Source organism: Porites lutea, chromosome 7 (assembly GCF_958299795.1).
Source record: "Porites lutea chromosome 7, jaPorLute2.1, whole genome shotgun sequence".
In the NCBI taxonomy this organism is placed as follows: Eukaryota; Metazoa; Cnidaria; class Anthozoa; order Scleractinia; family Poritidae; genus Porites; species Porites lutea.
Window position 1 is genome coordinate 7,390,525 of NC_133207.1, and position 13,058 is coordinate 7,403,582.

General features: G+C 39.2%; 1 protein-coding gene across 1 annotated transcript in view; it reads right to left on the reverse strand.

The window, feature by feature from the left end:
* Positions 1 to 283: 283 nt before the first annotated feature.
* The window catches only part of LOC140944374 (uncharacterized), a 38,870-nt gene continuing 26,095 nt past the window's right edge, over positions 284 to 13,058 (reverse strand). The window contains exons 9-11 of the mRNA XM_073393529.1: positions 7,446 to 7,597; positions 4,173 to 7,404; positions 284 to 3,006 (exon numbers count right to left, since the gene is read on the reverse strand). Coding sequence (XP_073249630.1) covers positions 4,191 to 7,404; positions 7,446 to 7,597 — 3,366 coding nt within the window. The 3' untranslated portion in view covers positions 284 to 3,006; positions 4,173 to 4,190. The remainder of the gene's footprint in view (positions 3,007 to 4,172; positions 7,405 to 7,445; positions 7,598 to 13,058) is intronic.

A 13,058-nucleotide genomic window follows, 5' to 3' on the forward strand; every position in this document is an offset into this window, starting at 1 on the left:
GCAACAGTTTTTTGTCTGTTACATGACTGTGTGGAGCCTGCAGGGTATTCTTCTGAGGGGGAGGGCTTGCATGCTTTAGAATTTGTGAATTCGTTTGGTTTCTGGTGCGAAAGAGGAGAATTCGCGGAATTTTTCTTATGTCCACCTGAGCAACTGCTCTCTCGTTGTAAATAGTAACTCTAACAGGTCCTACTCTCATTGGAAAAAAATTAATGCGCTTGTTTTCAGTGACACATTTAATTTAAACAACCTTTTAACAACAAAAGACATTTCTTGGCGTCCTTAAACTTTTAAATACCTAGAACTGGTGTCCACTGAAGAATAAAGATTTGCTCTGGATCCTTTGAATGCTTTCTATTTTCGCGCGAAACGTTTTTTTCAAAATTATTTTTGATCGACAAGTACTACCTGTACTTGCTGTTGCTAGTGGAAAACAAAGCCTTTCTAGAACTCTTTCTCCTTGTTTAATCTTCAACAATTCTCTTGACAATAAAAATTTTGTATTTAAAATCGTTAACTTTGAGAACTAGGAAGGAGAGAAAGCAGAGAAATTGAATAATAAATGTTGATTTTTCTGGATGGAAGATTTCCTTTTGACGGAAAATTATAGCGAGGTTTTTTAAGAACAGCGAAAATAGAAAACAATCGTGTCGAAAGCTAACGAAAGCTAGCGAATTATACGTTTACTTTAGCACGTTTGATTAATTGCAACAACTACAGTTTCGCTAAAATAGTTCTTTAGCAACTGAACCCAAATACTAAGGATTTGAATTAGGAACTGCATGGTAAACTATTCTGTAAATCAGAAAGATCTGTTTTAGCACTAAAAATGGGGTCGTTTCGGTAAGTCTAATTTGGCTCCCTTAAATCGGGGCCAATACAGTCCAATTACGTAGGGCTGATTTGGACCCAGAGCGCTGAAATGAACTCCAGCGTGGGCTGGGATAGCCTCTTGATTGGGCTGTTTTGCCCTAAATTGTGCTCAAATGGCTCCAGGGGGGGCTGAATCAGACTTTGGCCTGCAGGGCTGAATTAGCACTTGAGGTTGAAACAGATCTTTTTAATTTTCAGTTTATAATTATTCTGAAAATCGTAACCATTTAATCGTAAAATGTTTGGACTATTGGAATATTTTATAGGGTCTAAGCCTGGTTGTTCAAAGCAGGGTTAAGATAACCCAGGGTTAGTGCAAAATTTAAATTCAGATATGAAAGCTTAAAGAGCAAATTCAGTTTTATTCTCTTTGCCCACAATTTAATGATTTGATGCTCTAAAAATAAGGGAGAAAATTACCCTGAAAAATGATTTTGAACAAAAAAGGAGAAACCTGGGTTAAAATTTAACCCAGGGTTAGCGCTAATCGGCCTTCGAAATACTGGGCCCAGGAGGGAGGAGAGGGGAAGATTGGTATCACCTCCCCCTTTACATCATCCCAATAAATAAAAAGACGAAAACGTGAGCTCTTTACGCTTCGAAAATCTATTTTGGTCATTAAAGACCCAATCGGGTTTATTGACGTACGCTAAACTGATCGTGCTATCAAAACGTAGTTTTAACAAAAACTGAGGTATTGCAACATGTAAGGGAATCCAAGACAGTCTGGGATTCCGGATTCCACGCCATGGATTCCAGGTTACGGATACCGAGTTCTTAGTCAGTGGAACCTGGATTCCGGATTCCAATCGTTTGAGGGATTACGGATTCCTTGACGTGTATATTCTGTATTCCAAAGCCTAGAATTCCGGATTACACAACAAAAATCTGCTGGATCCCGGATGCTACAAGCCAAAATTTCCCTGATTCCGGAATCTGGAATCCCTTACTGGGTCGAGAGGTAACTCTCAGTGGAAACCTGCGTACCAAGCAAGAATACATCCTGTACAGTGAACTCTCTTCCACTATTTGAACTTTACATAGCACTATATTTTGAAAGAAAATATTGATACTAGAAAATGATCTGATAATAAAGAATCAAATCTCCGAAGTGTTAAGTCCGTTGAAAGCAAAACCCTCTGGGCACCTCCCTTCCAATCTCTACCAAATTCGGCACGTTTTATTCATTTCCTAAAGATGGCATCAGCTTCAGTACAACATTGTTCAGTCGAGGAAGCTGCTGTCGCGAGAACATGAGAAATGTCGTTGAGTGTCCCAACTAATTTGTCGCACGGATTCTCTATTCAAAGATCTAAAGTCTTGAGACAAATTTGTGCTACTAACGCTCATTTACACAACCTCGTTTTAGCGAAGAGCTTAAAGGGACTGGCAAAATGTGTTCGCTATACGGAGGTTTCGTTTTTTCGAAATTCTTTTTTATATATTTTACATTTACTGGGCTAAAGAAAATCGTTCGTTATACTGAGGACTTCGTTATATAGAGGTTCGTTATATCGAGGTTCCACTGTACACATGCCCACCCCACCCCCATCCCACCTACATCATTTTGAGCACCTGTACCCTCAGTTTACGCTGAGTATCAATATTGGTGCTTTTGTTAGTTGGGGAAGGGGTGGGGGGCAGGATAAACTAACGCAGCCATTTGTACGCAGATATGTATTTACCATCGTAGGCCTTGTTCCCATGTTAAGCAGACTAAAAACCCATTACTCGATAAGATTACTGTATCCAACATTTCGTTTTTTTAAGAGGATCAATAATAATTTCTTGTTGTTGCATGGTTAAATGTAAAAAGGATAGAAACCCAAGTGTTGAGGAATAACACTTGCTAAATTTCCCTCCATTTTATAGACGCAGTTGAAAGTCTCGAACTACTTTAGAAATTTCATCTGTTTTGATTCTTGAATTTTCCGGGAACAAGAAAAATGAGAGTTTTAATTATATGTAAGAGTATGTAAACATTACGTTAAGTCTTAATATAAGGAAATAGAATTCGTTTTCTGAATCGAACGACTTTGCTACACATATTTTCTAAAAGACGCTAAATAAAACCTACTAATACTTTGTTCTTCTTAGCTGCCTCTCAACGTAATACAAATTCCTTGCACTCAGCTATAAAAGAAAATAGTAACAGTGTAATAAAAAATCATGAAATAACTCATAGTACCCTTATTCGATTAGGGTCGACTAACAAAATCTGCCTGGATTGGCTGACAAGAGTTGAAAGTAGAAGTGAGGGGCAATAATAATAATAATAATAATAATAATAATAATAATAATAATAATAATAATAATAATAATAATAATAATAATAATAATATTAAAAGGAAGTGGAAATACAGAATATGTGGAACTGCAAAAGCGTATCTTTTGTTCCAATTGTAATTGAGGCACTTAGGGCAGTTACCAAAAACTTAATGATGTGGGTTACTAAGATAGGAACAGCTGGCATCTTGAACTTACTGCAGAAAGCCTGTTTGTTGGGAACAGCAAAGGGCTAAAGAAGGACCCTAGACACCTAACGCGATAGGAAATAGCTTGATGATCTAGGGATACGTGACCACCAAAACAAATCGTGGTGTGAGATATGAACAACAACAACAACAACAACAACAACAATAATAATAATAATAATAATAATAATAATAATAACGATAATAATATTAAAATAGAGACAATAGTAGATGCAATTCAAGCCCGAGCCAGGTTTCCGCAAGAGAGATGTGTCACTGGAATTAATTAATTGTGTCACTGATAAACTCTGAGAGGTTCGTACTAAAACAAACTAGTAGCCCAAATCGCTGAGAGTCAGGTGAACGTTACGAAATGAACAGCTGTCATTGAAATACTTATTATTTACTTATATACTTATTATGCAATTTGATAAACGATGCGAGCTGTTGTGCAATTTAGGTCAATTGCCCGCTTAAGACATCAGTCGAAGACTAGCACTGAGAATGAGGAAAAAAAATACCATGTCCACAAAGGTTTTCATCTTAACTTAATTTCAAAGGAGTTAAATCAATATAACAGACGTAGTGTAGCACCTATTTATCTAGACTACTGATTTATTCATTCATTCATTTTATCTCCCTCTGATCTTTGTGTCGATTTAGTATCTCTTGTTTGCGACCGTGTTCTGTAATGTGGCCGGTAACGTTTGTGTGTATGAACTCTTATCGTTTTTAAGTTTAAAAGTGAAAGAAAGAACAGCCAATTAAAAAATACAAAATAAATTGGGCAGCTTTGACCAGCAAAAAAAAAGAAAAAAACCGTACCTCGACATTGTGAGTGGTCTATTTGTTCCCATCAAATTCCAATGTGACGTCATCACCAATGAGTACAAAAGGCGCCCAGTGAGTTACATCGCTAAATTCTGTGGATTCTCTCATGCAGTTCATTGCCCGGTTAAGGGCTTCACTTGCACTTTTTCCTGCCACAAGATGCTGATAGAAATTTTTCATAAACTCCAGAGTGGCCTTGTCGTCAATCGCCCACAATGATACCAGAACAGAACGGGCACCGGCCCCTAAGAATGCCCGTGCTATGCCGACAACACCCTCTGCTTTGATTTCGCCACAAGCACTATGACAGCAACTGAGTACAACCAATCTTGCTCGCAGCTGAACCTGCCTTACATCTTTCATTGTCAAAATGAAGTCCGCCTCACTACATGTACTATTTGGCGCCAAGGCGATTTCACCTGTTTCAATATTCCCACGAGCAGCGATGTGCACCAAAGCAACAGAACCGAGTCGTCTTAACACCTCATCCTTCGTGGCCTCTCTTCCAACAAGAGGCGTGGAGCCAACCATTTCACCAATCATATTCACTTCCTCTCTGGCGCAGGGTAGCGGCTCTAGATTTGTCACATCTTGCACACAAGGATCACCGACAAGAAGTACGCCCGACTTGTAATGGTAATCTACCGGACATTGCGCAATCATTTTCAAGCTTGTGAGGGATGGAGCCACACGGATGCTGAATGATTCGCAAAGGTACTTGGAATCTGGGCTCATGAATGCAGCAAAAGGAGCCAAGCAAAGTGGACCTTCTGGAATGAATACAAGTTCACCGCCTAAACAAACACCCTGAATAGGATCTATGATAGTGTCGTACAAACTCCTCAAAGCTTTTTCTTGATGATTTAAGTGCTGTGTTTGTTGGTCATCATGTGGTGATCTTTTAAATGCCAGTCTTTTATCCTTCGCCCACGCGAGGGAACGATCTTCACACTCCACATATTCACGTGGACCTATTTTATTCAATAGAGACTGAAAGAGAGTTTTGATTTCACCCTGTGAAATGATTTGCTTTATTCTTACTTTAACGTCCTTTCCATTCTGACAAACCCAGAAAATTACTTCCTTTATTGCAATCGCCATAAATATTGTATTCAGAGGAAAGTAACTGAGCAGCTCACAAAAGTTTTCGTTTTCTTTTACTGATTCCGAATCATTCGCTTCAAATGCATAATTCAATACCATAAGGTCTTTAAGACCCTGTGCCCGTCCTTGCTCGGCAGAAAACAAAGCCTCCTTTACCTTGCCATCATTTAACATCACTTGCCACATTCCCATGTATGTTTTTTGGTACTGATCACGTAAGTTTATTTTCCACTCGTCGTTGAATTGAGGACGATCTCTGATGTTATCTAACAAAGTAATACTGAGCTGATAATATTCAATAGCCACTGGAACTTGGCCTAAACACGCAAAATCAGAACCAAGGTTAGAGCACGCTAATGCCTCACCCAATCTGTCATTCAATTCTCTGGCAATTTGAAGTGAACGTTCATGGTAGTCTATGGCTGTTTCAAAATCTCCCTGTCTGTCATGAGCACTGCCAAGATTTAAATACGCCTTACCTTCCATTGATCTGTCACCCAATTCTTTCGCAATTTTAAGTGAATGTTCATGATAGTCTATGGCTGTTTTAAAATCTCCCAGACTGGCATGGGCATTGCCCAGATTGCTATACGTCGCTCCTTCCCCTGATCTGTCACCCAATTCTTTCTCAATTTTCAGGCTACGTTCATTAAAGTCTACAGCTTCTTTAAACTCTTCTAGACCGTGATGGGCGTTGCCGATGTGACCATACGCGCTTCCTTCCCCTTTTCTGTCACCTAGTTCTTTCGCAATTGTGAGGTGACGTTCATGGTAGTCTAGGGCGGTTTTAAAATCTCCCAAACTCTGGTGGGCGTTGCCAAGATCGCCATACGCGTTTCCTTCCCCATATCTGTCACCTAGTTCTTTCGCAATTTTGAGGTGACGTTCATGGTAGTCTACTTCTGTTTTAAAATCTCCCAGATTGTGATGGACTTGGCCAAGATTGCCATACGCAATTCCTTGCTCTGATTTTTCACCCAATTCATTGACAATTTCAAGTGAACGTTCATGGTAGTCTAGGGCTGTTTTAAAATCTCCCAAACTCTGATGGGCGCTGCCAAGATTTCCATACGCCTTTCCTTCCCCTGACTTGTCACCCAATTCTTTCACAATTTTCAGGTAACGTTCCTGGTAGTCTATCGCGTTTTGAAAATCTCCCAGACTGCGATGGGAATTGCCAAGATTGCTATAGGCAATTCCTTCCGCTGATCTGTCACCTAATTCTTTGGCAATTTTCAGGGAACGTTCTTGGTAGTCTTTGGCTATTTTAAAATCTCCCAGAAGTTGATGGACGGTGCCAAGATTTCCATACGCCTTTCCTTCCCCTGATCTATCAGACAATTCTTTGGAAATTTTAAGTGAACGTTCTTGGCAGTCTATGGCTGATTTAAAATCTCCCAGACATTGATGGGCGATGCCAAGATTTCCATACGCCATTCTTTCCCCTGATCTATCACCCAATTCTTTGAAAATTTTAAGTGAACGTTCATGGTAGTCTATGGCAGTTTTAAAATCTCCCAAACTGCGATGGGCGATGCCAAGATGGTTATACGCGTATCCCTCTCCTGATCTGTTACCAAGCTCTTTGGTAATTTTCAGGTCACGTTCATGGTAGTCTATGGCTATTTCAAAATCTCCCACACTGATATGGGCAATGCCAAGATTGGCATACGCAGCTCCTTCCCCCGATCTATCACCGGATTCTTTTGCGATTTTCAGGTGACGTTCATGGTAGTCTATGGCTGTTTTGTAATTTCCTAGATTTTGATGGGCAATGCCAAGATTGGTATACGCCTTTCCTTCCCCTGATCCATCACCCAATTCTTTTACGATTTTCAGGTGACGTTCATGGTAATCTATGGCTGTTTTAAAATCTCCCCAACTGCGATGGTCGATACCAAGATTGTTATACGCGTTTCCCTCTCCTGATCTGTCACCAAGCTCTTTGGTAATTTTCAGGTCACGTTCATGGTAGTCTATGGCTATTTCAAAATCTCCCAGACTGATATGGGTAATGCCAAGATTGCAATACGCATCTCCCTCTTCTGATCTGTCACCCAATTCTTTCGCAATTTTCAGGTGACGTTTATGGTAGTCTATGGCTGTTTTGAAATCTCCCAGACTATGATGGAGGATGCCAAGTTTTCATTCGATCTATCACACATTTCTTTGGCAATTTTGTAGTCACTTTTAATGTCGTCTATGAGCGCTATCAAATCTCCCACTCCCAGACTTTGAAGAGCGTTTCCTAGGTTGCCATACCCCTTTTCTTCCCTTGATCTTTCAGCTGGGTTTGTCACTTTTGTGGCTCTTTTCTGGAAATAAATTACGTATAAGAAATATATTTGTATGGGAAAATGCCTAACTTGCGTATCGAGATCCTTTTGACTTGGCTATCCGGCATGCTTATATCCACATATTGACATCTAAAGACAGAAGAAAATCTTGAGGTGCAAGATACAATACAAACCCGCGACTAAAAACCTGGTTCTAGTAAGAAACTGATGGGTTAAAATTAGCCAGTTAGGTGCCCTCTATATAAAAGCCTGTTTGGCAGTGTATTTGAAACAGGTTCTTATTTTCAAAGTCTATAAAATAAATTTCTGTGCACTTGGGCAAATAAGATGAGTCAACAATCAGAATCCTCTTTGGAGATATGGGTGTCTTATCACTCCCACTGCAATATAATGACATGTAGATTTTACATAAGGAATAAGCTGAATATACACTAAATACTCTTAACTTCAATGTATTTTTTCTTCACGGAAAATAAGGACCTAAATAGCCTAAATCTGTGCTAATTACCTAAAGAACATGTTTAGACTAACTTGGGGAAATCCAGGTTCTTAGTTGAAAATGTAGCCAGCACGGCTGGCCCAATATCATGTGAAGAGCGGAGGGCGACTGAAAGTATTCAACGCAAGTAGCTGTCGACTTAAGCGTGCAGAAAACAATTTTTTTTCTTGTGCGGAATCAAGTAGAAACAGGGTTCCTGGTCAAAAGCAAGTTTGCTTTCCGATGGCAGATTTCATTTTGAACATAAATTTCTTATTCAAGAGGTTTAATTTGGTCAATTGTTTGGAACAATCGAAAAATGATTTTTGGCCATTGCATCATCATTATCTTTCTTAAGTCATAATTATTTTTGAAAACTGGAAATATTTGACGAATTTTTAACGGATTCAAACCCCAAGATCAAACGCTTTTTTGATATATTGTCAAAGATTTCTAACCCTCTACGCTAGGAATGACTTTCTAGAAGAAAATAGGTCTCAAACTTCACTGTCAAATTTAGTCCTCTGTTATTAACAGTACAATTTAAACTTTGTTTACATTTATCCTGATAGCAGGAGCTTGAATATAAATATATGAATAAATAAATAAATAGCTTGTCATGAAAGATATTGTTCATCGTGGATAATGTGTATAAAGGGTTTCGTTTATCCTTTGTCTCATGATTGCCCCATATATATTGATCGCGACGTTTCGACCGTGTACTGCAGGTCTTCATCAGGTGATAGTGTCGATTTTCTGAGTAGAACCACAGTGTACCTCTTTAATACGGTCAAAAATGGGTCAAAAAAGTTTGGCCGTATTAACGGGGTGGCCGTATTTCCGATGATCGGAAAACCAATCGGAAAACCAATCGATATCAATAGATAAAATCAGTTAATTGTTATCGATTGATATCGGTCAATCGATGACTGAATCCATAACCACACATAAATCGTTCAGCGATTACTATCGATTGGCATAGCAACTTCGAACAGACGTCACGCACATTACCTGTCCGATCATCCGCCACTTTTAGGAAGCCTTGGGGACGAAATTGGTGAAACAATTCCGACCCAGTCTTCTCAACGCAGAGAATATACCCCGTTGCACGTGTACTAGAATTACCCACTTGCCCGTCATTGCCTTTCCGTGTCATTATGTCTACGCAAAGTGTCCGGTGTCTGTGAAGGCGCGATGCAACCACTTGTCGTTTTTGTGGCTACTGCCTGCCTTTAGGGAGCGTAGCCACTACGTCATGGCGTTGTAAGTAAGTCCATAAGTCTGTAAGTGCGTAAGTCCGTAAACATGCACAGCAATTCCACTATCTTGGTCTGGTTGAAATTGTGGTCGCGCTTTAAAAAGCGGTTATAAAAATGCTTTTGGCGATGCATTTCGACGACAGAAGTATTTTGCAGAGAAAATGGAAGCGATTTGGACGAACAGCTATAAATTAACAGTTCTTTGATCGTCCCTGCATGATACGACCGTGCGGTACGGGGTTCGAGCCCTAGCAGTGAATTTTTTTTCTTTTTTATTCGCCCTTTTTTTTTCCCTTGGCTTTTTGTTCTTCTTTTAATTCCTAATTTAATTTTCTACAGCATGGTTAGGGGTCTTACCAAATTTAAGACACGAAGGAGTCTTTCAGTCTAGTACGGTGGTTAACTTCCACTTGGGGACTGGATTGTCCAGGCGTTGAACTTGACGAGATGAGCATTTTCTCTTCGACTCCCCAAGATCATTTATACAAATTCCAGCTGGCTGGAAAGTGATCTGAAAGCGAGAAAATGTCGTGCTATGCTATTCTTTAAGAACCTGTATGAGCCGAAAATGGATGTGATTTTGACCATTAGCTTCAAAATAGCAGCGGAAACAAGCGGAAACATGTTTTGCGTCCTACTTCGCCGACGAGTTGTATCGGCTTTGTATGGCATATGTTTTCATTGCCATGAAATGCGTTTACATTGTGTGTGTTTTTTTTTACTGTCAATAGCTCGGTTTTTTCCCTGTCAAAGGCGCGATAAACTTTGAACGGCGTTTACCGAAGGAAGTTCCATGGAAAAGGCATTTTAAAAATGTTAAACTTTCTGCAGCCATTAACATAATCATCTTTTGTGGTGCAGTGGAAAGTGAAGTCGCGTGGAGCCGATGGTACCGGGTTCGAATCCTGCTAAATACCCCTTCTTTTTCCTTTCTGTCTGTTTTTTTTTTGTTGTTGTTGCTCTGTTTTGGTTTGTTTGCTTATTTGTTTTGTTGTTTTTTAAATATATACCTAAATAACTGTTATTTAATAAAGTGCAATATTAACAAACTCTGTTCAAACCACGCCATCTTTTTTTCTCAATTTTGGCGTTAACTACAGTTGTTCATTTTATATATTCCTTTTTTACTGCAATATATTCTACAGAACTAAGACAGTAGCCACATGCAGTCGCAGACTGCCTTTTATGTGAAGTCTGTAGTATTGGCCCATGTCCCCACGTATTAAGTAGTTTTCCACTTTGGATAACGTTTTCAAACTTTAAAACGTTCCTGTTTTTGGTTAACGTTTTCATGGGATATGTGTAGACGGGGGGCAAAAACGGGAACAAACTTTTGAGTTGTCAAAGGATAACGGATACCTGTGGACGGGGCGTTGAAGAGAAGGAAGAGAGTATTAACGTTCAAAGCATTAAAATGAAATGTGTTTACAATACTGCGTGCAAAGATGTGATATTTATGCACTGATTCAATCTGTAACCAATCGATACCAATCTATATCAATTTATCTATCGAGTGTTATTGAAAATCGATACCAATCGATAACCACACGAATCTTTGCCACCGATTGGTCATCGATTGTCAGTAATATATAGATTTAGCCAGGGCTAAAAGCGAAGCTCCAATTAATAAATTTATAATTTAAATTAAAAAATAAACTTTTAATCCACAAATCATTTAACTTAAGGGCACATTCATGTGACTTTTCAGGGAAAGGCTAAGTTATTTTAGAGTGAAACATCTTACATCGAATTGATAACCTTATATGTACACCCAAAAAATAGCAAACATCTTCGATCACATTCAAGATCACAGTAGATTAGGCCTCGAAAACAAATTCTTGGAAAACAAATCACGCCGAATTTTTTTGCGTTCGAGAGGTTTACTTTACAAATTCTTACCAACAAATCTGGGGGTGTTTAAACCAACCTTTTATAATTTTTATACATCACATTTGAGGTGAAACAGTACTATTTATCACACAGACCTCGGACAGAATGCAGTATTTCACAATTTTTCAAGACAAATTGCACTCAGTCAATATTCAGGACGATCACTCGTAAAGCGAAACCGTTCAAAAATTTCCAAAATCACCCATATGGCTAGCCGGTTCTCGTTTCTATAGTGCGAGCTGTCAGTGTGGTCGAGTGTTTGAATGAACTTTAATAGCGTTACACTTCAACATAATAGCGAATTTATTATATATTTTTTTTGTTATTTAATGGTTTCAGTTATAACGATGTATAATCTTATAAAGCGTTTGATACGCGCGACATTTTTGAGTAGTCCTGCAAGCGATGTTCATGAACGATGAAAACAAACGGCACAGACAAGCGATTAAAATTGCAAGAGAGACTACTAACAATCAAAAAAAGAAATATAATTCGGTGAAACATTTACAGAGATAAAATTTTCATTCATGAAGACAAGTATTAAAGTGTCTCTAAAAATCCTGAGTCTCGGCGTGAAGCTTTATAAGCCGGCTTCCCGGCGCGGGTGTTTACTGTTTTCCAAGGTGAACTCCTCGAAGCAAGAAAATCGCTCAAAGTTTTCTTTCTACAGCCAAATTTATAACTAAATATTCTTCGGAACGTTTTCTATCTGTGGTGAGCAAATATATCTGAAGGCTTTTTAAAGTTCTGTAAGCTTATATCAAACCGTTCAAACCTGATACTAGGTCAGATCATTGACTCAAACTACGGCTACAAACGTGCATAAACTTGCCGCATAAACTGTCAGCGTGAATGTGTAAGACTTCATGAAATTAGATATAACGAAAACAAACATCAAATACAATAGTTACTCAGGCTTACCATTCGAGATTCAGTTCCTGAAAGCTATCAAGGAAGGCCACAGTTGCTTGAGACTTTTAAACCCTCTTAAGCATTAAGCAAGGTGAAAAACGAAAACGATGCTATCCGAAATCGAATTACCAAATTTTGACAAGCGACGCGTTCCTCAACCAAAAACCCAGTAAACAAACCAGCCATGAATAACAGAAGACTCTTGATAGCAGCTGTATTTCATTTTGTACATCCAGAAGAAAAAGACAGTTAAAAACATCACAAGTTGACACAAAACTCTTCAGCTTCAGCTGTCAAAGTGAACAATTTTCAAGATGCTGCATAATTTTTTCGCATGAACTCACCTGTCAAATTTTGACCAATCAGAGTATAAAAATTGGACGTAGAGCGTGACCAACACGTGACCATGGTAAGATAAGGTCTTCCCCGCCTGCTTTTAAAAAAACTGGCTGAATTTTCGCTTCCGAAGTCAGTTTGAAATCAAAATTCTAATAGTGCGGGGCCATGGTGACATAAACACAACATATTTGATATGAATCCCTGGAAAAAATAAACTTGAGCCTGCGATCATTTCAAACTGGTAATTTGTCAGCGGATAACTTCAAAAAATACTCGACCTCGATGGGTCGACACTTGAGCCCGCGCTACGGTCAGGTGATACTGGTCAGAGGGATGCCCTGTTTTGACAGCTGTCAATTGATCACAACATTGATGTGAAATTAGTTTTCTCTTGGGCTCCCAAACTAGCTAAAATGTGAGAGTAAACATTGGTTTTCCTGTGGTGCGGACGGACGGTCGGTCGGCGGTCAGCGGTCGGTGTACGGTCACGTGATTACCAAATTTTCTGGGATGGGTAGATTTACTTAGCCATGGGGCTCCGCCCACGCGCACGCTTCGCGCGCGCGTGGAGCTGCGCTATCAATCGATTAATTGATAGCGA